Below are 27,356 nucleotides of genomic sequence, written 5' to 3'. Positions count from 1 at the left end.
TTTGAGACGCCTGTACAGGTAATAACTGATTTGCCGGCTGTCTCATGTCGTCAACAGTCTTTTGTAAAGTGCTGACACTATCACGTAATTCCTTCCATAAGACCATCCAGTCAGGTGTCGACTCCCTAGGGGGTGACATCACTATTACAGGCAATTGCTCCGCCTCCATACCATTTTCCTCCTCATACATGTCGACACAACGTACCGACACACAACACACACACAGGGAATGCTCTGATAGAGGACAGGACCCCACTAGCCCTTTGGGGAGACAGAGGGAGAGTTTGCCAGCACACACCAGAGCGCTATATATATACAGGGATAACCTTATATAAGTGTTTTTCCCTTTATATAGCTGCTGTATAGATTTATCTGCCAAATTAGTGCCCCCCCTCTCTTGTTTTACCCTGTTTCTGTAGTGCAGGACTGCAGGGGAGAGTCAGGGAGCTTCCCTCCAACGGAGCTGTGAGGGAAAATGGCGCCAGTGTGCTGAGGAGATAGGCTCCGCCCCCTTCTCGGCGGCCTTTCTCCCGCTTTTTTAAGGAAAAATTGGCAGGGGTTAAATGCATCCATATAGCCCAGGAGCTATATGTGATGTATTTTTTGCCATCTAAGGTGTTTTTATTGCGTCTCAGGGCGCCCCCCCCCAGCGCCCTGCACCCTCAGTGACCGGAGTGTGAAGTGTGCTGAGAGCAATGGCGCACAGCTGCGGTGCTGTGCGCTACCTTATTGAAGACAGGACGTCTTCTGCCGCCGATTTTCCGGACCTCTTCAGTCTTCTGGCTCTGTAAGGGGGCCGGCAGCGCGGCTCTGGGACCCATCCATGGCTGGGCCTGTGATCGTCCCTCTGGAGCTAATGTCCAGTAGCCTAAGAAGCCCAATCCACTCTGCACGCAGGTGAGTTCGCTTCTTCTCCCCTTAGTCCCTCGGTGCAGTGAACCTGTTGCCAGCAGGATTCACTGAAAATAAAAAACCTATACTTAAATTTTTTTACTAAGCAGCTCAGGAGAGCCACCTAGTGTGCACCCTTCTCGTTCGGGCACAAAAATCTAACTGAGGCTTGGATGAGGGTCATAGGGGGAGGAGCCAGTGCACACCAGGTAGTCCTAAAGCTTTTACTTTTGTGCCCAGTCTCCTGCGGAGCCGCTATTCCCCATGGTCCTTTCGGAGTTCCCAGCATCCACTAGGACGTCAGAGAAATATGTATTAACATTTCATTGGACGAAGCTAAGGCTACTTAGAATGGACTTCCTTACACACAGTAACCTCAAGTAATGTAATATCACTAGCTGAAGGCCTATAGAAATACTAGGTAACGCCACACCAAATTTCAACGATAAGCCCAATACAAGTGTACCCCCCTACCTGGTGGAGGCAGCCATTTGTATAGAACCAAAGATCATGAAAACACAGCTTAGACTTTCAATAGGAAAAGATGATACGAGTGAGGCAGATATTGGGTCCGCCCAAGTTTGCACTTTAACTACTTTAAAATAAGAATTTACTTACCGATAATTCTATTTCTCATAGTCCGTAGTGGATGCTGGGGACTCCGTCAGGACCATGGGGAATAGCGGGCTCCGCAGGAGACAGGGCACATCTAAAAAAGCTTTTAGGTCACATGGTGCGTACTGGCTCCTCCCCCTATGACCCTCCTCCAAGCCTCAGTTAGGTACTGTGCCCGGACGAGCGTACACAATAAGGAAGGATCTTGAATCCCGGGTAAGACTCATACCAGCCACACCAATCACACCGTACAACTTGTGATCTGAACCCAGTTAACAGTATGATAACAAAACGAAGTAGCCTCTGAAAAGATGGCTCACAACAACAGTAATAACCCGATTTTGTAACAATAACTATGTACAAGCATTGCAGACAATCCGCACTTGGGATGGGCGCCCAGCATCCACTACGGACTATGAGAAATAGAATTATCGGTAAGTAAATTCTTATTTTCTCTAACGTCCTAGTGGATGCTGGGGACTCCGTCAGGACCATGGGGATTATACCAAAGCTCCCAAACGGGCGGGAGAGTGCGGATGACTCTGCAGCACCGAATGAGAAAACTCCAGGTCCTCTGTAGCCAGAGTATCAAATTTGTAAAATTTTACAAACGTGTTCTCCCCTGACCACGTAGCTGCTCGGCAAAGTTGTAATGCCGAGACCCCTCGGGCAGCCGCCCAAGATGAGCCCACCTTCCTTGTGGAGTGGGCCTTTACAGATTTAGGCTGTGGCACGCCTGCCACAGAATGTGCAAGTTGGATTGTGCTACAGATCCAACGTGCAATCGTCTGTTTAGACGCAGGAGCACCCATCTTGTTGGGTGCATACAATGTAAACAACGAGTCAGTTTTTCTGACTCCAGCTGTCCTTGAAAATAAGAATTTACTTACCGATAATTCTATTTCTCGGAGTCCGTAGTGGATGCTGGGGTTCCTGAAAGGACCATGGGGAATAGCGGCTCCGCAGGAGACAGGGCACAAAAAAGTAAAGCTTTACTAGGTCAGGTGGTGTGCACTGGCTCCTCCCCCCATGACCCTCCTCCAGACTCCAGTTAGGTACTGTGCCCGGACGAGCATACACAATAAGGGAGGCATTTTGAATCCCGGGTAAGACTCATACCAGCCACACCAATCACACCGTACAACTTGTGATCTAAACCCAGTTAACAGTATGACAACAGAAAGGGCCTCTTAAGATGGCTCCTTAACAATAACCCGAATTAGTTAACAATAACTATGTACAAGTATTGCAGATAATCCGCACTTGGGATGGGCGCCCAGCATCCACTACGGACTCCGAGAAATAGAATTATCGGTAAGTAAATTCTTATTTTCTCTATCGTCCTAAGTGGATGCTGGGGTTCCTGAAAGGACCATGGGGATTATACCAAAGCTCCCAAACGGGCGGGAGAGTGCGGATGACTCTGCAGCACCGAATGAGAGAACTCCAGGTCCTCCTTTGCCAGGGTATCAAATTTGTAAAATTTTACAAACGTGTTCTCCCCCGACCACGTAGCTGCTCGGCAGAGTTGTAATGCCGAGACCCCTCGGGCAGCCGCCCAAGATGAGCCCACCTTCCTTGTGGAGTGGGCTTTTACAGTTTTAGGCTGTGGCAGGCCTGCCACAGAATGTGCAAGTTGAATTGTGTTACAAATCCAACGAGCAATCGACTGCTTAGAAGCAGGTGCGCCCAACTTGTTGGGTGCATACAATATAAACAGCGAGTCAGATTTTCTGACTCCAGCCGTCCTTGCAATGTATATTTTTAAGGCTCTGACAACGTCCAACAACTTGGAGTCCTCCAAGTCGCTAGTGGCCGCAGGCACCACAATAGGTTGGTTCAGATGAAATGCTGATACCACTTTAGGGAGAAAATGCGGACGAGTCCGCAGTTCTGCCCTATCCGAATGGAAGATTAGATAAGGACTTTTATAAGATAAAGCCGCCAATTCAGATACTCTCCTGGCAGAGGCCAGGGCTAGTAACATAGTCACTTTCAATGTGAGATATTTCAAATCCACCTTTTTCAATGGTTCAAACCAATGGGATTTGAGGAAATCTAAAACTACATTTAGATCCCACGGTGCCACCGGAGGCACCACAGGAGGCTGTATATGCAGTACTCCCTTGACAAAAGTCTGGACCTCAGGGACAGAGGCCAATTCTTTTTGGAAGAATATTGACAGGGCCGAAATTTGAACCTTAATGGATCCCAATTTGAGACCCATAGATAATCCTGATTGCAGGAAATGTAGGAAACGACCCAGTTGGAATTCCTCCGTCGGAACCCTCCGATCCTCGCACCACGCTACATATTTTCGCCAAATGCGGTGATAATGTTTCACGGTGACTTCCTTCCGTGCCTTAATCAAGGTAGGAATGACTTCTTCTGGAATGCCTTTCCCTTTTAGGATCTGGCGTTCAACCGCCATGCCGTCAAACGCAGCCGCGGTAAGTCTTGAAAAAGACAGGGACCCTGCTGTAGCAGGTCCCTTCTCAGAGGTAGAGGCCACGGTTCGTCCGTGAGCATCTCTTGAAGTTCCGGATACCAAGTCCTTCTCGGCCAATCCGGAACCACTAGTATTGTTCTTACTCTTCTTTGCCGTATGATCTTCAATACCTTTGGTATGAGCGGCAGAGGAGGAAACACATACACTGACTGGTACACCCAAGGAGTTACCAGTGCGTCCACAGCTATTGCCTGTGGATCTCTTGACCTGGCGCAATATTTGTCCAGTTTCTTGTTGAGGCGAGACGCCATCATGTCTACAATTGGTCTTTCCCAACGGTCTATTAACATGTTGAAGACTTCTGGATGTAGACCCCACTCTCCCGGATGAAGATCGTGTCTGCTGAGGAAGTCTGCTTCCCAGTTGTCCACGCCCGGGATGAACACTGCTGACAGTGCTATCACGTGATTCTCCGCCCAGCGAAGAATCTTGGCAGCTTCTGCCATTGCACTCCTGCTTCTTGTGCCGCCCTGCCTGTTTACATGGGCGACCGCCGTGATGTTGTCCGACTGAATCAACACCGGCTTTCCTTGCAGGAGAAGTTCCGCCTGGCTTAGAGCATTGTAGATTGCTCTTAGTTCCAGAATGTTTATGTGAAGAGACTTTTCCAGACTCGTCCATACTCCCTGGAAGTTTCTTCCTTGTGTGACTGCTCCCCAGCCTCTCAGGCTGGCGTCCGTGGTCACCAGGATCCAATCCTGAATGCCGAATCTGCGGCCTTCTAATAGGTGAGCCTTCTGCAACCACCACAGAAGTGACACCCTTGTCTTTGGTGACAGGGTTATTCGCAGGTGCATCTGCAGATGCGACCCTGACCATTTGTCCAACAGATCCCTTTGGAATATTCTTGCATGGAATCTGCCGAATGGAATTGCTTCGTAAGAAGCCACCATTTTTCCCAGGACTCTTGTGCATTGATGTACTGACACTTTTCCTGGTTTTAGGAGGTTCCTGACCAGATCGGATAACTCCTTGGCTTTTTCCTCTGGAAGGAAAACCTTTTTCTGAACCGTGTCCAGAATCATTCCTAGGAACAGCAGACGAGTTGTCGGGATTAAATGGGATTTTGGAATATTCAGAATCCACCCGTGTTGTCTTAGCACCTCTTGAGATAGTGCTAAAGCTGTCTCCAGCTGTTCTCTGGACCTTGCCCTTATTAGGAGATCGTCCAAGTATGGGATAACTAATACGCCTTTTCTTCGAAGAAGAATCATCATCTCGGCCAATTACCTTGGTAAAGACCCGAGGCGCCGTGGACAATCCGAACGGCAGCGTCTGAAACTGATAGTGACAGTTTTGAACAATGAACCTGAGGTACCCCTGGTGTGCGGGGTAAATCGGAACGTGTAGATACGCATCCTTGATGTCCAAGGATACCATAAAGTCCCCTTCTTCCAGGTTCGCTATCACTGCTCTGAGTGACTCCATCTTGAACTTGAACTTTTTTATGTAGAGGTTCAAGGACTTCAGATTTAGAATAGGCCTTACCGAGCCATCCGGCTTCGGTACCACAAATAGAGTGGAATAATACCCCTTTCCTTGTTGTAATAGGGGTACTTTGACTATCACCTGCTGAGCGTACAGCTTGTGAATGGCTTCCAACACCCTCTCCCTTTCGGAAGAGACGGTTGGTAAGGCAGACTTCAGGAAACGATGAGGAGGATCCGTCTCTAATTCCAACCTGTACCCCTGAGATATTATCTGCAGGATCCAGGGGTCTACCTGCGAGTGAGCCCACTGCGCGCTGTAATTTTTGAGACGGCCCCCCACTGTCCCCGAGTCCGCTTGAGAGGCCCCAGCGTCATGCTGAGGTTTTTGCAGGAGCCGGGGAGGGCTTCTGTTCCTGGGAAGGAGCTGCCTGTTGGTGTCTCTTCCCTCTTCCTCTGCCTCGTGGCAGATACGACAAGCCCTTTGCTCTCTTATTTTTGTAGGAGCGAAAAGGCTGCGGTTGAAAGGTCGGTGCCTTTCTCTGTTGGGGAGTGACTTGAGGTAAAAAAGTGGATTTCCCGGCAGTAGCCGTGGCCACCAAGTCTGATAGACCAACTCCAAATAACTCCTCCCCTTTATACGGCAAAACCTCCATGTGACGTTTTGAATCCGCATCGCCTGTCCACTGTCGTGTCCATAAGGCTCTTCTGGCTGAAATGGACATAGCACTCATCCGAGATGCCAGTGTGCAAATATCCCTCTGTGCATCACGCATATAGATAAATGCATCCTTTATTTGTTCTAACGACAGTAAAACATTGTCCCTATCTAGGGTATCAATATTTTCAATCAGGGATTCTGACCAAACTACTCCAGCACTGCACATCCAGGCAGTTGCTATAGCTGGTCGTAGTATAACACCTGCATGTGTGTATATATTCTTTTGAATAACTTCCATCTTTCTATCTGATGGATCCTTAAGTGCGGCCGTCTCAGGAGAGGGTAACGCCACTTGTTTGGATAAGCGTGTGAGCGCCTTGTCCACCTTAGGGGGTGTTTCCCAGCGCGCCCTAACCTCTGGCGGGAAAGGGTATAATGCCAATAACTTTTTTGAAATTATCAACTTTTTATCAGGAGCAACCCACGCTTCATCACACACGTCATTTAATTCTTCTGATTCAGGAAAAACTGTTTGTAGTTTTTTCACACCATACATAATACCCTGTTTTACGGTATCTGTAGTATCAGCTAAATGTAACGTCTCCTTCATTGCCAAAATCATATAACGTGTGGCCCTACTGGAAAATACGTTTGAATTTCTACCGTCGTCACTGGAATCAGTGCCCGTGTCTGGGTCTGTGTCGACCGACTGAGGCAAAGGGCGTTTTACAGCCCCTGACGGTGTTTGAGGCGCCTGGACAGGCATTAATTGATTGTCCGGCCGCCTCATGTCCTCAACTGACTGTTTAAGGGAAGATAAACCATCACGTAATTCCACAAATAAAGGCATCCATTCTGGTGTCGACCCCCTGGGGGGTGACATCTGCATATTTGGCAATTGCTCCGCCTCCACACCAATATCGTCCTCATACATGTCGACACCACGTACCGACACACACCGCAAACTCACAGGGAATGCTCTAATGAAGACAGGACCCACTAGCCCTTTTGGGGAGACAGAGGGAGAGTCTGCCAGCACACACCACAAAGCGCTATATATACAAGGGATATCCTTATATTAAGTGCTCCCTTATAGCTGCTTTAATATATATATATATAGCCATTAATGTGCCCCCCCTCTCTGTTTTACCCTGTTTCTGTAGTGCAGTGCAGGGGAGAGACCTGGGAGCCGTTCTGACCAGCGGAGCTGTGACAGAAAATGGCGCCGTGTGCTGAGGAGATAGGCCCCGCCCCTTTTTCGGCGGGTTCTTCTCCCGCTATTTTTCCAGTCAGGCAGGGGTTAAATATCTCCATATAGCCCCTATGGGCTATATGTGAGGTATTTTTAGCCTTGTATAAGGTTTATATTTGCCTCTCAGAGCGCCCCCCCCCAGCGCTCTGCACCCTCAGTGACTGCCCAGTGAAGTGTGCTGAGAGGAAAATGGCGCACAGCTGCAGTGCTGTGCGCTACCTTATGAAGACTGAGGAGTCTTCAGCCGCCGGTTTCCGGACCTCTTCACGCTTCAGCATCTGCAAGGGGGTCGGCGGCGCGGCTCCGGGACCGGACTCCACGGCTGGGCCTGTGTTCGATCCCTCTGGAGCTAATGGTGTCCAGTAGCCAAGCAGCAAATCCACTCTGCATGCAGGTGAGTTTACTACTTTCCCCCTAAGTCCCACGTTGCAGTGATCCTGTTGCCAGCAGGACTCACTGTAAAGAAAAAAACCTAAACTAAACTTTCTCTAAGCAGCTCTTTAGGAGAGCCACCTAGATTGCACCCTTCTCGTTCGGGCACAAAATCTAACTGGAGTCTGGAGGAGGGTCATGGGGGGAGGAGCCAGTGCACACCACCTGACCTAGTAAAGCTTTACTTTTTTGTGCCCTGTCTCCTGCGGAGCCGCTATTCCCCATGGTCCTTTCAGGAACCCCAGCATCCACTTAGGACGATAGAGAAATATATATTTTTAATGCTCTGACAACGTCCAGTAACTTGGAGTCCTCCAAGTCGCTAGTAGCCGCAGGCACCACAATAGGCTGGTTTAAGTGAAATGCCGAAACCACCTTAGGGAGAAATTGAGGACGTGTCCTCAATTCTGCCCTGTCCGAATGGAATATCAGATATGGGCTCTTGTATGACAAAGCTGCCAACTCTGAAACTCTCCTGGCAGAAGCCAGGGCCAACAGCATGGTTACCTTCCATGTAAGGTATTTTAATTCTACCGATTTTAACGGCTCAAACCAATGAGATTTGAGAAAATTTAGAACCACGTTCAAATCCCACGGTGCCACTGGAGGCACTATTGGGGGTTGTATATGTAGTACACCTTTGACAAAAGTTTGTACTTCAGGCACTGACGCCAATTCCTTCTGGAAGAAAATTGATAAGGCCGAAATTTGAACTTTAATGGACCCCAATTTTAGGCCCATAGACAATCCTGCTTGCAGGAAATGTAAGAATCGACCCAATTGAAATTCTTCCGTTGGAGCCTTCTTGGCCTCACACCACGCAACATATTTTCGCCAAATGCGGTGATAATGTTGTACAGTCACTTCCTTTCTAGCCTTAATCAAGGTAGGAATAACTTCCTCTGGAATGCCCTTTTCTTTTAGAATCCGGCGTTCAACCGCCATGCCGTCAAACGCAGACGCGGTAAGTCTTGGAACATACAAGGTCCCTGCTGAAGCAGATCCCTTCTTAGAGGTAGAGGCCACGGATCCTCCGTGAGCATCTCTTGAAGTTCCGGATACCAAGTTCTCCTTGGCCAGTCCGGAGCCACCAGTATCGTTCTTACTCCTCTTTTCCGTATAATTCTCAGTACCTTTGGTATGAGAGGCAGAGGAGGGAACACATACACTGACTGGTACACCCACGGTGTTACCAGAGCGTCCACAGCTATTGCCTGAGGGTCTCTTGACCTGGCGCAATACCTGTCCAATTTTTTGTTGAGGCGAGACGCCATCATGTCTACCTTTGGTTTTTCCCAACGGTTCACAATCATGTGGAAAACTTCTGGATGAAGTCCCCACTCTCCCGGGTGAAGGTCGTGTCTGCTGAGGAAATCTGCTTCCCAGTTGTCCACTCCCGGGATGAACACTGCTGACAGTGCTATGACATGATTCTCCGCCCAGCGCAGAATCCTTGCAGCTTCTGCCATTGCACTCCTGCTTCTCGTGCCGCCTTGTCGGTTTACGTGGGCGACTGCCGTGATGTTGTCGGACTGGATCAACACCGGCTGACCCTGAAGCAGCGGTTTTGCCAGACTTAGAGCATTGTAGATCGCTCTTAGCTCCAGTATATTTATGTGAAGAGACGTCTCCAGGTTTGACCACACGCCCTGGAAGTTTCTTCCCTTTGTGACTGCTCCCCAACCTCGTAGGCTGGCATCCGTAGTCACCAGGACCCAGTCCTGTATGCCGAATCTGCGGCCCACTAACAGATGGGCAGTCTGCAGCCACCACAGGAGAGACAACCTTGTTCTCGGTGACAGTACTATCCGCTGATGCATGTGCAGATGCGATCCGGACCATTTGTCCAGCAGATCCCACTGAAATGTCCGTGCATGGAATCTGCCGAATGGAATCGCTTCGTACGAAGCCACCATCTTTCCCAGGACTCTTGTGCATTGATGTACTGACACCGTTCCTGGTTTTAGGAGGTTCCTGACAAGTTCGGATAACTCCCTTGCTTTCTCCTCCGGGAGAAACACCTTTTTCTGAACCGTGTCCAGAATCATTCCCAGGAACAGCAGACGAGTTGTCGGGGTCAATTGAGATTTTGGAAGATTCAGAATCCACCCGTGTTGCTGAAGCACTACCTGGGTTAGTGCTACACCGACTTCCAGCTGTTCTCTGGACTTTGCCCTTATCAGGAGATCGTCCAAGTAAGGGATAATTAATACGCCTTTTCTTCGTAGAAGAACCATCATTTCGGTCATTACCTTGGTAAAGACCCGAGGGGCCGTGGACAAACCAAACGGCAGCGTTTGAAACTGATAATGACAGTCTTGTATCACGAACCTGAGATACCCTTGGTGTGAGGGGTAAATTGGGATATGCAGATAAGCATCCTTTATGTCCAGGGACACCATGAAGTCCCCTTCTTCCAGATTCGCTATCACTGCTCTGAGTGACTCCATCTTGAACTTGAATTTCTGTATGTACAGGTTCAAGGATTTCAGATTTAGAATAGGTCTTACCGAACCGTCCGGCTTCGGTACCACAAATAGTGTGGAATAATACCCCTTTCCCTGTTGTAGGAGGGGTACCTTGACTATCACCTGCTGAGAATACAGCTTGTGAATGGCTTCCAAAACCGACGTCCTTTCTGAGGGAGACGTTGGTAAAGCAGACTTTAGGAACCGGCGAGGGGGAAACCTTTCGAACTCCAGCATGTAACCCTGAGATATTATCTGCAGGACCCACGGGTCCACTTGTGAGTGAGCCCATTGATTGCTGAAAATCTTGAGTCGACCCCCCACCGTTCCTGGGTCCGCTTGTAAAGCCCCAGCGTCATGCTGATGGCTTTGTAGAAGCCGGGGCGGGCTTCTGTTCCTGGGCAGGGGCTGCGTGCTGCCCTTTCTTACCCTTTCCTCTGCCTCTCGGCAGATAAGACTGTCCTTTTGGTCGCTTTTTATAGGAGCGAAAGGACTGCGGCTGAAAAGACGGTGTCTTTTTCTGTTGTGAAGGGGTCTGAGGTAAAAAGGTGGATTTGCCGGCAGTTGCCGTGGTCACCAGGTCCGAAAGACCGACCCCAAACAATTCCTCTCCTTTATATGGCAATACTTCCATATGCCTCTTGGAATCCGCATCACCTGACCACTGTCGCGTCCATAAACTTCTTCTAGCAGATATGGACATCGCGCTTACTCTTGATGCTAGAGTACAAACATCCCTCTGAGCATCTCGCATATAAAGAAAAGCATCCTTTAATTGCTCTAGAGTCAATAAAATACTGTCCCTATCCAGGGTCTCAATATTTTCAGTCAGAGAATCCAACCACACTACCCCAGCACTGCACATCCAGGCTGAGGCTATTGCCGGTCGCAGTATAACACCAGTATGTGTGTATATACTCTTCAGTGTAGTTTCCAGCCTCCTATCTGCTGGATCCTTGAGGGCGGCCGTATCAGGAGACGGCAACGCCACTTGCTTTGATAAACGTGTGAGCGCCTTATCCACCTTAGGGGGTGTTTCCCAGCGCGCCCTAACCTCTGGTGGGAAAGGGTATAATGCCAACAACTTCTTTGAAATTAGCAATTTTCTATCGGGGGTAACCCACGCTTCATCACACACATCATTCAATTCCTCTGATTCTGGGAAAAATACAGGTAGTTTTTTCACCCCCCACATAATACCCCTTTTTGAGGTACCAGCAGTATCAGAGATCTGTAACGCCTCCTTCATTGCCGTGATCATATAACGTGTGGCCCTATTGGAAAATACGTTTGTTTCTTCACCGTCGACACTAGATTCATCTGTGTCGGTACCCGTGTCGACTGACTGAGGTAAAGGACGTTTTACAGCCCCTGACGGTGTCTGAGACGCCTGAACCGGTACTAACTGGTTTGCCGGGCGTCTTATTTCGTCAACTGACTTTTGCAGTGTGCTGACATTATCACGTAATTCCATAACTAAAGCCATCCATTCCGGTGTCGACTCCCTAGGGGGTGACATTACCATCATCGGCAATTGCTCTGCCTCCACACCAACATCGTCCTCATACATGTCGACACACACGTACCGACACACAGCAGCCACACAGGGAATGCTCTAATCGAAGACAGGACCCCTTAGCCCTTTGGGGAGACAGAGGGAGAGTTTGCCAGCACACACCAAAAGCGCTATAAATGTATAAAAACAACCCTAGAAGGTGTTGTTTACTATATATGCGCTCTTAATATATAAATATCGCCAATTTATGCCCCCCTTCTCTTTGTTACCCTGTTTCTGTAGTGCAGTGCAGGGGAGAGTCCTGGGAGCCTTCCTCACCAGCGGAGCTGAGCAGGAAAATGGCGCTGAGTGCTGAGGAGAATAAGCTCCGCCCCTTTTTCGGCGGGATTTTTCTCCCGGTTTTTAAGAAACTGGCCTGGGTCAAAATACATACATATAGCCTTAATGGGTATATGTGATGTATTTCTTTTGCCACTAAAGGTAATTATATTGCTGCCCAGGGCGCCCCCAGCAGCGCCCTGCACCCTCCGTGACTGAGTCAGTGAGCCGTGTGACAACAATGGCGCACAGCTGCAGTGCTGTGCGCTACCTTCATGAAGACTGTGGAGTCTTCTGCCGCCTGTTTTCCGGACCTCCGTTCTGCCGTCTCTTCAGCGTCTGTAAGGGGGATCGGCGGCGCGGCTCCGGGACGAACCCCAGGCTGACCTGTGTTCCGACTCCCTCTGGAGCTAAGTGTCCAGTAGCCTAAGACTCCAATCCATCCTGCACGCAGGTGAGTTGGAAATCTCTCCCCTAAGTCCCTCGATGCAGTGATCCTGTTGCCAGCAGGAATCACTGAGATTGAAACCTAAAAAAAAACTTTTCTAAACAGCTCTTTAAGAGAGCCACCTAGATTGCACCCTCTCGGACGGGCACAAAAACCTAACTGAGGCTTGGAGGAGGGTCATAGGGGGAGGAGCCAGTACGCACCATGTGACCTAAAAGCTTTTTTAGATGTGCCCTGTCTCCTGCGGAGCCCGCTATTCCCCATGGTCCTGACGGAGTCCCCAGCATCCACTAGGACGTTAGAGAAATTATGGTTGGACCAAAAACAATGAAGTAGTACCCCATTTTATGGTTTTAAATAATTGGTCCCAGGGACCCGCATAATTTTTGTGTCAGTGCGATCACTGAGGACAGTCTCTTCTACGTATGCTTTGAATTCTTACCACTTGTTTTTCCAGTTCATTGTTTTGGTTCTCGAGAATATGGATTTGTTTGCTGGCTTCCGTTAAAGCTCCTTCCATATAGGCACATCTAAACAAAGAATAAACCCCAGTGGATGAGTAAGGGCATCATTTCAAAACGCATTCAAAGGGATAATTAATACAGGGAGCCAAAGAATAATCAGCAGTAAAATAATAGAATAAAGTGAATGATATTAAATGTCAATGACCAAACAAAAAAAACAAACAAACAAACAAACAATACAACACAGTAAACTTTTTAAAATTAAACTTTTTAATGAGGTGCAGGCAGCAAGACACAGGAAACGGATTACACTCAAACTTACTATATAAAACACATACCCCTATAACACTCTACTTCTCCACCGTTGAATACTGCCCCAGCAAGAATGAAAATGAGCCGTTGCAGGAACAGAGAGCTCACTTTACAGGGGCACGATTGTATCCTTACGGCAGTGGAGTAATCAGGATTTTGGTACTTACCGATAAATCCCTTTCTCCGATTCCACAGGGGCCACTGGAGTGCAGATAAAATAGTAGGCAGTAACTGGGAGCTGGCACTTTAAATTTATAACCATGTGACTAGCTCCTCCCCTACTATGTCCCCCCCCCCATGTGCCAATTTTCAAGTCTCTGTCAAAAATACTTTCAAAAACTACATTGTGTGGGTATTGGCAAATTGGCAAGCTTGTACACACATTCACAGCCACAGCAACATAGCTGGCACAATACCCATAAATAATTATAACGTGCAAGCCGCCATTACCGCTCAGCAAGACTGCGGACTTTCACCATATCTTCAGAGGTCGTGATCTGGTCATTGGCAACAAGCTGCTGCTTTAAATTGGAGATCTCGGACTCATAATATTCCCTCAGGTCTGCTAAGTGCCGGGCATGCTTTTCTCTTAAACTCCGTCTGATACTACAGAAAATAAATAAAATGACATAAAAACGTATAATAGGACTGCAAGAAACAAGAAAATGTCACCAGGACATTATATATATATATATATATATATATATATATATATATATATATATATATATACATATATATACATACATACATACATACATACATACATACACACACACACACACACACACACACTTTACAACAAACCTACTTGGACAGCATCACTGGGTGATTCACAGACGGGATGGCAGAGGATTGATGCATATTTTCCTCTACTGGTAAGGGTGAAGGAGGTATTGAACATGGTGTCAAACTATTCACTTCATCCTCTGTACAGTTCATCCTCTCATCACCACTAGAGTCTCCATGACATGGTTGGTAATTTAGATTTCTCCTTCCTTGGTATCTGGTGCATTTCCACTGATCATCACCTGCTACAGGACTATGAGGGGACCTATTTGAGGAATCACCCAACAAAGATGACGCAGTAGAGGCAGATTCCTCATCATAACGATTAAAAGCAGCATTTTCCGAAATGGAGTCTGGAGTCACAGGAGCTGTGTAATGCGCACTACACAGAGTGGCAGGTTTAGAAAGTAATGTATTGTGGACAGACTTTTTGTGTAGAGTTGGATCCAGCGTCAATACCTAGAAAAAGAAACATGGCCTTTGTTTACACTTTGCATTTATTTTCCCAAAATATGTGTGTGTCAAGAAAAGCACCAAGTTATTGTTTAAGATCACTGTTACGAGATATAACTATAAATAGAACAACCATACTGGTCACAATTTAAAACAAATTAATCCAATAAATCTGTCAAAAACAAGCATATAACAAATATGCACAGTAAATAAAAAACATTAAAATGACTCAGACATAATAGCTATAGGACTCAAGAATGACATATATATATATATATATATATTTATATATATATATTTATTTTTTTTAAGATATTGCACAATATTTGTTTTTGCATGTTATATTCCAATAATTGCACCTATAAGCACGTAGGAGGAACACTTATTGCTAATCAATTAAAAAAAAATAAAAAAATAAGATTTTAAACCTACCGGTAAATCTTTTTCTCCTAGTCCGTAGAGGATGCTGGGGACTCCGTAAAGACCAATGGGAATAGACGGGCTCCACAGGAGACATGGGCACTATAAAGAAACTTTAGAATGGGTGTGCACTGGCTCCTCCCTCTATGCCCCTCCTCCAGACCTCAGTTAGAGAAACTGTGCCCAGAGGAGACGGACAGTACGAGGAAAGATTTTGTTAATCCAAGGGCAAGATTCACACCAGCCCACACCATCCACACCGTATAACCTGGAATATACGAACCAGTCAACAGTATGAAACAGAACAGCATCAGTCAAAGACTGAACAAACCTGTAACATAACCCTTATGCAAGCAATAACTATATACAAGTCTTGCAGAATGTTGTCCGCACTGGGACGGGCGCCCAGCATCCTCTACGGACTAGGAGAAAAAGATTTACCGGTAGGTTCAAAATCTTATTTTCTCTTACGTCCTAGAGGATGCTGGGGACTCCGTAAAGACCATGGGTATTATACCAAAGCTCCAAAACGGGCGGGAGAGTGCGGATGACTCTGCAGCACCGATTGAGCAAACATGAGGTCCTCATCAGCCAGGGTATCAAACTTGTAGAATTTAGCAAAAGTGTTTCAACCCGACCCAGTCGCCGCTCGGCAAAGCTGTAATGCCGAGACGCCTCGGGCAGCCGGCCAAGAAGAGCCCACCTTCCTAGTGGAATGGGCCTTTACCGAATTAGGTAACGGCAATCCCGCCGTAGAATGAGCTTGCTGAATCGTGTTACAGATCCAGCGAGCAATAGTCTGCTTAGAAGCAGGAGCGCCAACCTTGTTGGCTGCATACAGGACAAACAGAGCCTCTGTTTTCCTAACCCTAGCCGTTCTGGCTACATAAATTTTCAAAGCCCTGACCACATCAAGGGACTCGGAATCCACCAGGTCCCTTGTAGCCACAGGCACCACAATAGGTTGGTTCATATGAAAAGAGGAAACCACCTTAGGCAAAAATTGAGGACGAGTCCGCAACTCAGCTCTATCCTCATGGAAAATCAGATAGGGGCTTTTGTGAGACAAAGCCGCCAACTCAGACACTCGCCTTGCAGATGCCAAGGCCAACAACATAACCACTTTCCAAGTGAGATACTTTAATTCCACCGTTTGAAGAGGCTCAAACCAGTGAGACTTAAGGAACTGTAACACCACGTTAAGGTCCCATGGTGCCACTGGGGGCACAAAAGGAGGCTGGATATGCAGCACTCCCTTCACAAAAGTCTGGACTTCTGGGAGAGAAGCCAATTCCATCTGAAAGAAAATGGACAGGGCCGAAATCTGTACCTTAATGGAGCCTAATTTTAGGCCCAAATTCACTCCAGTCTGTAGGAAGTGGAGAAAACGTCCCAGATGGAATTCTTCCGGAGGAGCATTCTTGGTCTCACACCAAGACACATACTTCCTCCAGAGACGGTGATAATGTTTCGCTGTCACCTCCTTCCTAGCCTTTATCAGAGTAGGAATGACCTCATCTGGAATGCCCTTTCCAGCTAGGATCCGGCATTCAACCGCCATGCCGTCAAACGCAGCCGCGGTAAGTCTTGGAACAGACAGGGCCCCTGTTGCAACAGGTCCTCTCTGAGAGGAAGAGGCCACATATATTCTGTGAGCATTTCCTGCAGATCCGGATACCAGGCCCTTCGAGGCCAATCTGGAACAATGAGAATTGTCTGTACTCCTTTTCGTCTGATGATTCTCAATATTTTTGAGATGAGAGGAAGAGGAGGGAACACATAGACCGACTGAAACACCCACGGTGTCACCAGGGCGTCTACTGCTACTGCCTGAGAGTCCCGAGACCTGACACAATACCTCGGAAGCTTCTTGTTGAGGCGTGACGCCATCATGTCTATTTGAGGCAGTCCCCACTGACTTGCAATCTCTGTAAAGACTTCTTGATGAAGTCCCCACTCTCCTGGATGGAGATCGTGTCTGCTGAGGAAGTCTGCTTCCCAGTTGTCCACTCCCGGAATGAAGACTGCTGTCAAAGCGCTTACATGATTTTCCGCCCAGCGAAGAATTCTGGTGGCTTCTGCCATTGCCACTCTGCTCTTTGTTCCGCCTTGCCGGTTTACATGAGCCACTGCTGTGACGTTGTCTGATTGAATCAGAACCGGTAGGTCGCGAAGAACATTCTCCGCTTGACGGCTTGTTGTATATGGCCCTTAATTCCAGTACGTTGATGTGTAGACAAGCCTCCTGGCTTGACCACAGTCCCTGGAAGTTTCTTCCCTGTGTGACTGCACCCCATCCTCGAAGGCTTGCGTCCGTGGTCACCAGAACCCAGTCTTGAATGCCGAACTTGCGACCCTCTAGAAGGTGAGCACTCTGCAGCCACCACAAGAGAGATACCCTGGCCCTGGGGGACAGGCTGATCATCTGATGAATATGTAGATGTGACCCGGACCACTTGTCCAGAAGGTCCCACTGAAAGGTCCTCGCATGGAACCTGCCGTAGGGAATGGCCTCGTAAGACGCCACCATCTTTCCCAGAACTCGAGTGCATTGATGGACCGACACCCTTTTTGGCTTTAACAGGTCCCTGACCAAATTCTGGAGTTCCTGGGCCTTTTCCAACGGGAGAAAAACCCTTTTTTGTTCCGTGTCCAGAATCATGCCTAAGAAAGGCAATCGGGTCGTTGGAACCAACTGTGATGTCAAAGTCAGAAAAATATCACGCTGCACATTGCCATATATGCACCTCATGCGTGTGCCCGCTGCACGAGCATGAGCTCTCCCGTGCGTGCGTATACTCGCGGTCGCGTGCACTCGCAGGCGCACGGTATGCGCATTTACGGTAGAGTTTGTGTGCGTCTAGCGGGCGACTCAATCGTAACATATTTTAGTCATATAATGTATTTTGTAGATTATGGTCCCTTTGATAGAATCTGAAAGTTTAGTTAATATAGCATGTTCGGGGACAAAGAGATTCCTCTTTGTTTGATACGAAGGGTCAGACAGGGGTTACACAGTGGTGTTTAGTATCCATCGGAAGAGAATATAATTAGCAATATTCCGGTGTTGGTTTGAAGCGGATTACTCGCTCGTGCGTATAGTTATGGACATAAGAAGTTTATGGACATTTACTATATTTGCACTTTATTACCCATGCGGCGGGAAACCTGAGTTTCCCTCCCACTTGAGCAGTTTGAAATAGTCACAGCCCACCTGTATGAACCAACCTATGACCTTTTGTTATAATGCGGAGACAGATTCCTGTGTCCAATGAACAATAAGAATGTAGGGACCATTGTACTGTACTGTGTATAAATGTATAAAGTGTATAAAGACAAGCCGACCTGGGCCAGCTCTCTACTCTTTTCAACGGTTCTCATCACTGATAATCGGGAGCTGGATATCCAGAAAGGCGCTTGCGATTGTTCCCCTTGTGCGTAAGTTCTCTGCAACCATATTTATCTCCTATTTTGTTGTAAGCCATTCTCTCTCTCCTTCCCCCTTTAAATGTAATTGTGTCTTTGTTGTATTTTAACGTGTAGTAACTCGGTTAGGTATTTTATGTTAGTTTGGTAGTGTATAACTTGTATTGTGTATTCTTTTGCGATTGAACGTTCATTCATTCCCTTAAAAGGTGTTAGACCCTTAGACCGGTATTTGAGTGTTTATTATATTGCTAAAGGGTTCTCAGAGCGTAAGAATCGCTCATACAGCTTTTAAACTAACAAGGTTACACTGTGTTGCATTTACACCTTATCACTGCACAAAGGTTTACAATTTAAGTACATTGTTTATGATATTGTTACAAAGGTTTAACTCTGTGAGCGTCAGCGCAGCTCGTGATCTCCTCGTGGTCTCGAGCGTCCGCTACGCTGATAGCGTATCATTACGTTAGTCGGCAGCCTATAGCGTGCTTGCCTTTACGCTTTAAGCCGTGAGCGAACGTGTCGCTCGTGCGTCTCGTCCACGGCTAAGCGTTTGTACGCTACGTGCGTACTCTTACGGTATTCCATACGCCAATTGCGTACTGTGTTCATTAACCTTTTAGAGTGTTTAATATAGGATATATATAATAGGCTTTTACAATTGGGGACTCGCCCGCTCTTCACATATCTGCACTAGGTAATTCCAGCAGACATTATCGGTCAACAAAAGGCGGGAGGTAATATTCCTCGTAGTGCTGACCAGATAAGCGTCTGCTTCGCTTAGTAAGGAGTGCTGAAGGAATCCGGAACCGGAAGGTAAGAACAGTACGTTATTGTCTTTTAAAACCTGTTTAGTTTCTGTTTTGCGAACGTACGCATAAGCACACACACCTGTATTTCGTGTTTAGCATTATTTGTCCGTACCTCATTCTCCTGATTGACACACACTAGTGATAACGTGTTGAGACATTTGTTGTTATTAATAGTTAAAGGATAAATATTTAAGGGAATAATTGTAAAAGGCACGCACACAATCTCGCCTAGAATACAAGGGAGATTTGAGTGGTGTTCAGTGAAGGATCACTGTTAAAGATCATTCACATTGATAAACGTGTAGTGTGTTACTGTGGACGTACTTGGTCTGCGTGTCCTTACAAGGGCAGGGCGTACGCAACGCAAGGGTCGACGCACGGAGCGTATATCACGCAACGGAGCGTACGGATACGCCCACATAATACAAACCGCACGATAGTATTGTTTTAATAGGCGATAAGGAAGTAACGCGAAAATAACACAAATCTATCTCAAATCCAAAAGTTTAAAGAAAAAGACTTTCTCTGTTGTAATTCTTCTGGGTTAGACTATTACTGAATGAAAGGAATTCTGTACAGAAATAAGAGTGTTCGAATGTAAGAGTGTGTATATATAAGATTTCTCTTTTATTACGGAAGTGGGAACCATAGGCCAGTAGAAAGAGGTACACCAGCGAGAGTGATAGCGTGGGGTGGCTTGGGAGGCGTCCCTTGTTAATCTCGACATATTTATGAGCAGTAGAGTCTGCTGTACATAACAGGACCAGGAGGTTCAGGTACAGCAGACTAGAAGTAGAGAAGCACAACCAAAGAGGGTTGGTGCGAGACCCATATAGGCCAAAGAAGCTCATTGCTGAAGGAATTCGCAGCCGAAATTTTCGATTCCACTGATCGTTCCGCACATAAGATTAGTTGCTTGTGTGCAGATACGATTGTACCGCATGTGATTGTGTGCATTAGCGTGTCTTGAATTCAGAAGAACGCTACTTGCACATTGTTAACGTGATTTGTGTAATTTTTTTTATTTTAAGGGAAGTAGCCTGATCACTCAGGGACATTCCAGCGACTGATACTTGCTGGGGAGGGTAAGACACTCCCACACGCCCGAGCAAGTAGACGTACTTAGGTGCCCTAGGTTGGGTACGGAACCTCTGGGAACTTTGGTCGCCGTATTGGCCAGCGTGGGCGGAGTTAAGTGGGCGGACCTCGTTGCAAAACCCCCACCGCAGCCTTACCACGGACATCTTGGTTTTCTGTAAGGGTTGCCGAAGACCCTGATTTGAAGTCAGAGGTAGTGAAAGCAGCACCTGCAGAGATGGGGGCCATTTGTTCAGGTAAGGGGCGATTAACCCAGGTTCAGGTTGATTTGAAACCGATCAATCAGGTCGGCAAGGTCATGTGTGAGAAATCAGATCAAGATGGTCGTCACACAGAAATGTTATGCAATGAATGGGAAAGGATGACTGTGCATGACGGGGAAAAGTTTCCCCGGGTAGGTAGTTTTAACCCAGAAGTGTTACAGAATGTAAAGAGAAGAGTTTGCCTGATTAAATCTTCAAAAAGGCGTATTAGACATTATGACTATTTAAAATTGTGGCAACAGGAAAGTGAAATGCAAAGATATTTAACTTACATATCTGACTCATCTTGGGAAGAGAGACATGGCAATGGAGAGGATTATGGCTGCAGAGAATGGCACGATGGTGTACGATAAAAATGCACTTAGTAACTGTATTAAGACTGAAAGCAACAATTGTAATAAATGTAACAAGAATAATCGTAATACTGTTAAATGTACAACTATTAACCCATGCAAGTTGCACCCCATGTTAAACTTCCCTCAGGATCACCAGCAAGAAAGTGGGCCCAGCACGATGTCGGCACCTTTTCCAGCAGCCAGCACACAAGACATCCAGGTGGACGCGACCAATTCGGTAAAGGCAGTAATCAAACCCCCTAACGGAGGGTCAGGTGAGGTCGTGTCCACAGGTACGTACGGTGTTATATATCACGCACAAACAAATGTACCCCATATTGTAAGACCAACACAAGGTGATGTAATTGAATTTAGTCCTGTCAGAGTGATCACAGTCCCCAATGGGAAGACTGACGATCAGGGAATCATTCCCGTCAAGGACAGTGCAATGCGCCGTCCCTGGTCTCGGACAGAATTGAGATCAATCATGTCTGAATTCCCTGATCCCAGGGAAGATTTAGTTGCATGTCAGAGGTTTATTAAAGAACTAGGAAACTCCACAGAACCCACCAACAAAGATTGGCGGACAGTGCTGAGGGCATGTTTGCCCTCCAGTGTTGACCCTGCGAAATTTATTGCTGATTGTAAATTAGACACAGAGGTACCTTGTACGGAGGAACACAATCAGGAATGTATTAAGCAGATCAACCGACAGTTAGAAATATATTTCCCAGCCATTGTCGAGTGGAACAAATCTTCTCCATAAGACAAAACTAAGGGGAAAGTACTTCTAATTATTTCCACCGGGCATTGCAGGACATGACTAGGTATACAGGTATAGAAAACATCGAAACAAGTGCACCGCACAGAAAAGTAGCAGTATCTGTGCTAATGGATGGTTTAAAGAAAGTGTTGAGAGCAAGGATACGGACCACCAATCCATACTGGGGAGATAAATCAGTAACTGCATTAAGGGACTCTGCCATTGGGCATGAGCAAAACATCATCAAGCACAGGGAAACAAAGAAGCCCCAGATCCCTGTGGGTAAGCCAAAGGTTAAAAGGTGTTACAACTGCTTAAGGGAAGGTCATGTTGCACGAGATTGTAGGTCTAAAAACACACACAAGGTATATACACCCCCTAGAAAACGACATGACCATAATAGTCAAAGAACCAGGGAAACACAGGAAGAGCGGTTGATGGCGATGGGCATCCAAGCATTAGAGGAGACATCAAATCAACCGAAACCCCAGGCCACTGGCACATGGAGGAAGCCAAGGGTTTGTTATCGTTGTAAAAGAGAAGGGCATTATGCCAGCAACTGCAACAGCCCACATAAAGTCAGACCCCCTAGACATGAATATGAGCAAAGTTATGACACACCAAATTATAATCAGGGATCACATAGGAAAAATTTTGGGCCACACCCATGATATGTAGTCAGGAGAGGTGATAATTAGGACTGATGGTAAGCCTGAGGTAACAGTTAATAAATTGGGAGGTCATTCCCTGAAGACACAGGAATGACCGGGTAAAATTTGTAATGTATCTGTAAAAAATGTTTTTTTCTCTCCCCATCTCTGACGGTTATCGGTAGGACTCAAACATTACATAGCTACTTGGTCTTTGCAGAAGTCTACCAAACCCCAGCATGACCTACCCGCATCAATGTATCCTGGCCAGATACAAAGGGTGGAGTTTGGAAATGCTGGTGGGAGGGACTGCGCAAAGATACCATTGGACATGTAGGTGTGACAGCCTGATGATGAACGGAAGAACTGACAATGTTTTTGTCTCTCTCCTGAAAAAAAAAAAAAATGTTTGAAAAATGTTTTTTTTTCTGTTGTTGTTTATTGTTGATTTATGTGATGCATATATATATATGAACGGTTCTCTCTCTCTCGTTGTTTTTTTTTCTCTCTCTCTTCTTTCTCATGTTCTCATAACGTTACAGATGGTATGTCACACATCAGTTGGATAAATGGTAATGCAAGATTTATTTTCCTTACAGAAAGAGCATTGAACTAGAAGAAATATTGTATCACCAGAATGTTTAGAAGACTGAGAGACAGCACCTTTGAGATGACAGCAGAACAAGAAGAACAACAAGACTAGAGAACTAATTATCGTAACAAGTTTCTCTCCCCCTCAAACTGTTTTTCTGTACCCCCATTACAAATCTCTCCTTTTCTCCTCCTGTAAGATGGACTTGCCCCAAGAGACTGTGATACGGATTTTCCTGTTGACCATGATGTTGACCAGAGCAGTCTGTTTCGGTGAAAGTACCAGTGAGGTCGAGAAAGGATCCAGAAAGGTTCTGATGACAGAGACAGAGGCGTAAATTTCCAATAGAAGCACAATCACAGAGCAAAGGCGAGTACCAGAAACGATCTAGCAGCCATGTTATTTGTAAACATTGTGAAGGATTGTTAGCTGAAGAAAATTGCATCTGTAGGCATTGTGATAACTTAGTTGAGGATGGGTGCATCAAGAAATGTCAGTCCAGTTTTAACATTAACATGGACCGGCATCCATTGGGTGACTATCACTCATTAGTGGGTAAGGTGTTAAACCAAACAGACTGTTGGGTATGCTCTCAAGTACCTCAAGGTCACAGCAAGTCAGGACTAGTACCATTTCCTTTAACGATGGGGGAGGTACTTGAGTTAAGTGGTGGGAGACCGGTGGACAAGAGGTTTAATATCTCTAGTCCTCCTAGTTTGAAGCTCCACCAATATCATGTGGATAGGTCCTTAGTGTGTTTTAACATTTCCAATCCCCGAAAGCCGGGAAATTGGGAAGTGACATGGAGAAACAAAACCATGGACCTTTTCATACAGAGCCGATAGAATGCCTACAGATACAGAACTTACACTTATATGTGGCATAGCCGGTAGTGGAAAATATTTCCGATATAGGTATACCCTAGGAAGTAGGATCATGCGAGTTGGAGAAGTATCACCAGGATACTGTGCACAGATCGTACAAACTGATACGTGTACTAAACAGATGGGAGAATTAGGGTTAGGAGAGTTCACATGGAAAATTGGTAACATGGTAATGTCATACTCCGTCCCATATGTTCTCCCCGATGATGCATATTTCATATGCGGGAGGAAGGCGTATAAGTGGCTTGCCCCAAACTCAGAAGGGTTATGTTATATTGAAAAAGTACTGCCTGAAGTAATGACTGTATCACATAACAAAATTGATTTGATTTACGACCCAACGATAGAGACAATGTTGTGATGAAAATGTGATTCCACGGTCCGTTTCTTTCACCCGTTTCTCCTTTGTTTTTCTCCAAGGTACAAAGACATCCGCTTGGAAGAAGAATTTGACAACCTTTTACACAGACAACTGATGGACTATGCCATAGACCCCCCATATCCCTAGTAACTTTAACTTTACGCTAGCCCAACATTTTTTGTAAGTCTATGGACATTGAAAAAAGCTTTTTGCACACCGTTTATAGCAAAAGCATCGGGAGACTACAGTCAACATGTACATCGAGACAAGACAAGACAAGACAAGACACAAGACAAGACCTCAATCGGCAAATGTATATTAAACTCACATAGTTTATGACTGCATTTACCATAATTGCTCTTTATCTTCATTTCTACAACCGTCAGGTAATAACACACATAGTCGATAGGGAATATAGGCACAGATATCAGCACTCACATATCCCCCCATTCATGTATCATCAACTAAAATGTGCTCCCCCATTTTGTTGCAACCAAAAGCCGAAAAGAGCTCGGTAAAGTTTGACAGCCCATCCACAGACTCGTACCACGGGATAAGAAGGAATTCAAATTTATACTTCGCAATACCTCGAAGCTTGATTTAAAACACGTACGGCACGATGATACATGACCCCCCAAACATGGATTCATACACACATGCTTCTACTATCTCACTAGGTCATACCGTTTTCCCACCTTCTTCTCTTCTCCCCTACCCAATCATAGAAATGTATTATACATGACATATATTTTTCTCTTTTTGAACTGTTTTAGGAAGTGGCAGTTATTGGTGACTGCCAAAGGGTGGACTGTCAAAGTCAGAAAAATATCACGCTGCACATTGCCATATATGCACCTCATGCGTGTGCCCGCTGCACGAGCATGAGCTCTCCCGTGCGTGCGTATACTCGTGGTCGCGTGCACTCGCAGGCGCACGGTATGCGCATTTACGGTAGAGTTTGTGTGCGTCTAGCGGGCGACTCAATCGTAACATATTTTAGTCATATAATGTATTTTGTAGATTATGGTCCCTTTGATAGAATCTGAAAGTTTAGTTAATATAGCATGTTCGGGGACAAAGAGATTCCTCTTTGTTTGATACGAAGGGTCAGACAGGGGTTACACAGTGGTGTTTAGTATCCATCGGAAGAGAATATAATTAGCAATATTCCGGTGTTGGTTTGAAGCGGATTACTCGCTCGTGCGTATAGTTATGGACATAAGAAGTTTATGGACATTTACTATATTTGCACTTTATTACCCATGCGGCGGGAAACCTGAGTTTCCCTCCCACTTGAGCAGTTTGAAATAGTCACAGCCCACCTGTATGAACCAACCTATGACCTTTTGTTATAATGCGGAGACAGATTCCTGTGTCCAATGAACAATAAGAATGTAGGGACCATTGTACTGTACTGTGTATAAATGTATAAAGTGTATAAAGACAAGCCGACCTGGGCCAGCTCTCTACTCTTTTCAACGGTTCTCATCACTGATAATCGGGAGCTGGATATCCAGAAAGGCGCTTGCGATTGTTCCCCTTGTGCGTAAGTTCTCTGCAACCATATTTATCTCCTATTTTGTTGTAAGCCATTCTCTCTCTCCTTCCCCCTTTAAATGTAATTGTGTCTTTGTTGTATTTTAACGTGTAGTAACTCGGTTAGGTATTTTATGTTAGTTTGGTAGTGTATAACTTGTATTGTGTATTCTTTTGCGATTGAACGTTCATTCATTCCCTTAAAAGGTGTTAGACCCTTAGACCGGTATTTGAGTGTTTATTATATTGCTAAAGGGTTCTCAGAGCGTAAGAATCGCTCATACAGCTTCTAAACTAACAAGGTTACACTGTGTTGCATTTACACCTTATCACTGCACAAAGGTTTACAATTTAAGTACATTGTTTATGATATTGTTACAAAGGTTTAACTCTGTGAGCGTCAGCGCCGCTCGTGATCTCCTCGTAGTCTCGAGCGTCCACTACGCTGATAGCGTATCATTACGTTAGTCGGCAGCCTATAGCGTGCTTGCCTTTACGCTTTAAGCCATGAGCGAACGTGTCGCTCGTGCGTCTCGTCCACGGCTAAGCGTTTGTACGCTACGTGCGTACTCTTACGGTATTCCATACGCCAATTGCGTACTGTGTTCATTAACCTTTTAGAGTGTTTAATATAGGATATATATAATAGGCTTTTACAGTGACTTTGGTAGATTGAGAATCCAGCCGTGCTGCTGTAACACCCTCAGGGAGAGTGATACGCTGCTCAGCAACTGTTCTCTCGATCTCGCATTTATCAGGAGATCGTCCAAGTACGGGATAATTGTGACTCCCTGCTTGCGCAGGAGCACCATCATTTCCGCCATGACCTTGGTGAAAATCCTTGTGGCGGTGGAAAGCCCAAACGGCAACGTCTGAAATTGGTACTGACAATCCTATACAGCAAATCTCAGGAACGCCTGATGAGGAGGATATATGGGGACATGAAGGTATGCATCTTTTATGTCCATGGACACCATATAATCCCCCCCCTCCAGGCTGGCGATGACCGCTCTGAGCGATTCCATCTTGAATTTGAACCTTTTCAAGTATAGGTTTAAGGATTTTAAATTCAGAATGGGTCTGACCGAACCGTCCAGTTTCGGGACCACAAACAGGGTTGAGTAGTACCCCGTCCCCTGTTGAAGCAGGGGAACTTTGACCACCGCTTGTTGAAGACACAGTTTTTGAATTGCATTTAAAACTACCTCCCTCTCTGGGGAAGAAGCTGGTAGGGCCGATTTGAAAAACCGGCGAGGAGGCACCTCTTCGAATTCCAGCTCGTAACCCTGGGAAACAATGTCTATTGCCCAGGGATCCACCTGTGATTGAACCCAGACATGGCTGAAAAGTCGAAGACTGCCCCCACTGGGGCGGACTCCCTCAGCGGAGCCCCAGCGTCATGCGGTGGATTTTGTAGAAGCCGGGGAGGACTTCTGCTCCTGGGAACTAGCTGTAGTTGGCAGCTTTTCCCTCTGCCCTTACCTCTGGCGAGAAAGGAAGATCCCCGTACTCTTTTGGATTTATGCGACCGAAAGGACTGCATCTGATAATGTGGCGTTTTCTTTGGCTGTGAGGAAACATAAGGTAAAAAAGTGGATTTACCTGCAGTAGCTGTGGAAACCAGGTCCGTGAGACCTTCCCCAAATAAGTCCTCACCCTTG

General features: G+C 46.2%; 1 protein-coding gene across 7 annotated transcripts in view; it reads right to left on the bottom strand.

Annotated features, from left to right (window-relative positions):
* Positions 1-27,356, bottom strand: part of MPHOSPH9 (M-phase phosphoprotein 9) — a 282,866-nt gene that overhangs the window by 130,937 nt on the left and 124,573 nt on the right. For all 7 annotated transcript variants that reach the window (XM_063964512.1, XM_063964518.1, XM_063964515.1 and 4 more), the window contains 3 exons: positions 14,125-14,561; positions 13,764-13,919; positions 12,980-13,067 (listed from right to left, as the gene is read on the bottom strand). In XM_063964512.1, coding sequence (XP_063820582.1) covers positions 12,980-13,067; positions 13,764-13,919; positions 14,125-14,561 — 681 coding nt within the window. The remainder of the gene's footprint in view (positions 1-12,979; positions 13,068-13,763; positions 13,920-14,124; positions 14,562-27,356) is intronic.

Source organism: Pseudophryne corroboree, chromosome 1, assembly GCF_028390025.1.
Source record: "Pseudophryne corroboree isolate aPseCor3 chromosome 1, aPseCor3.hap2, whole genome shotgun sequence".
Taxonomy (NCBI): Eukaryota; Metazoa; Chordata; class Amphibia; order Anura; family Myobatrachidae; genus Pseudophryne; species Pseudophryne corroboree.
Note: the sequence above shows the minus strand (reverse complement) of the source record. Positions and strands in the feature narration are given on the sequence as shown.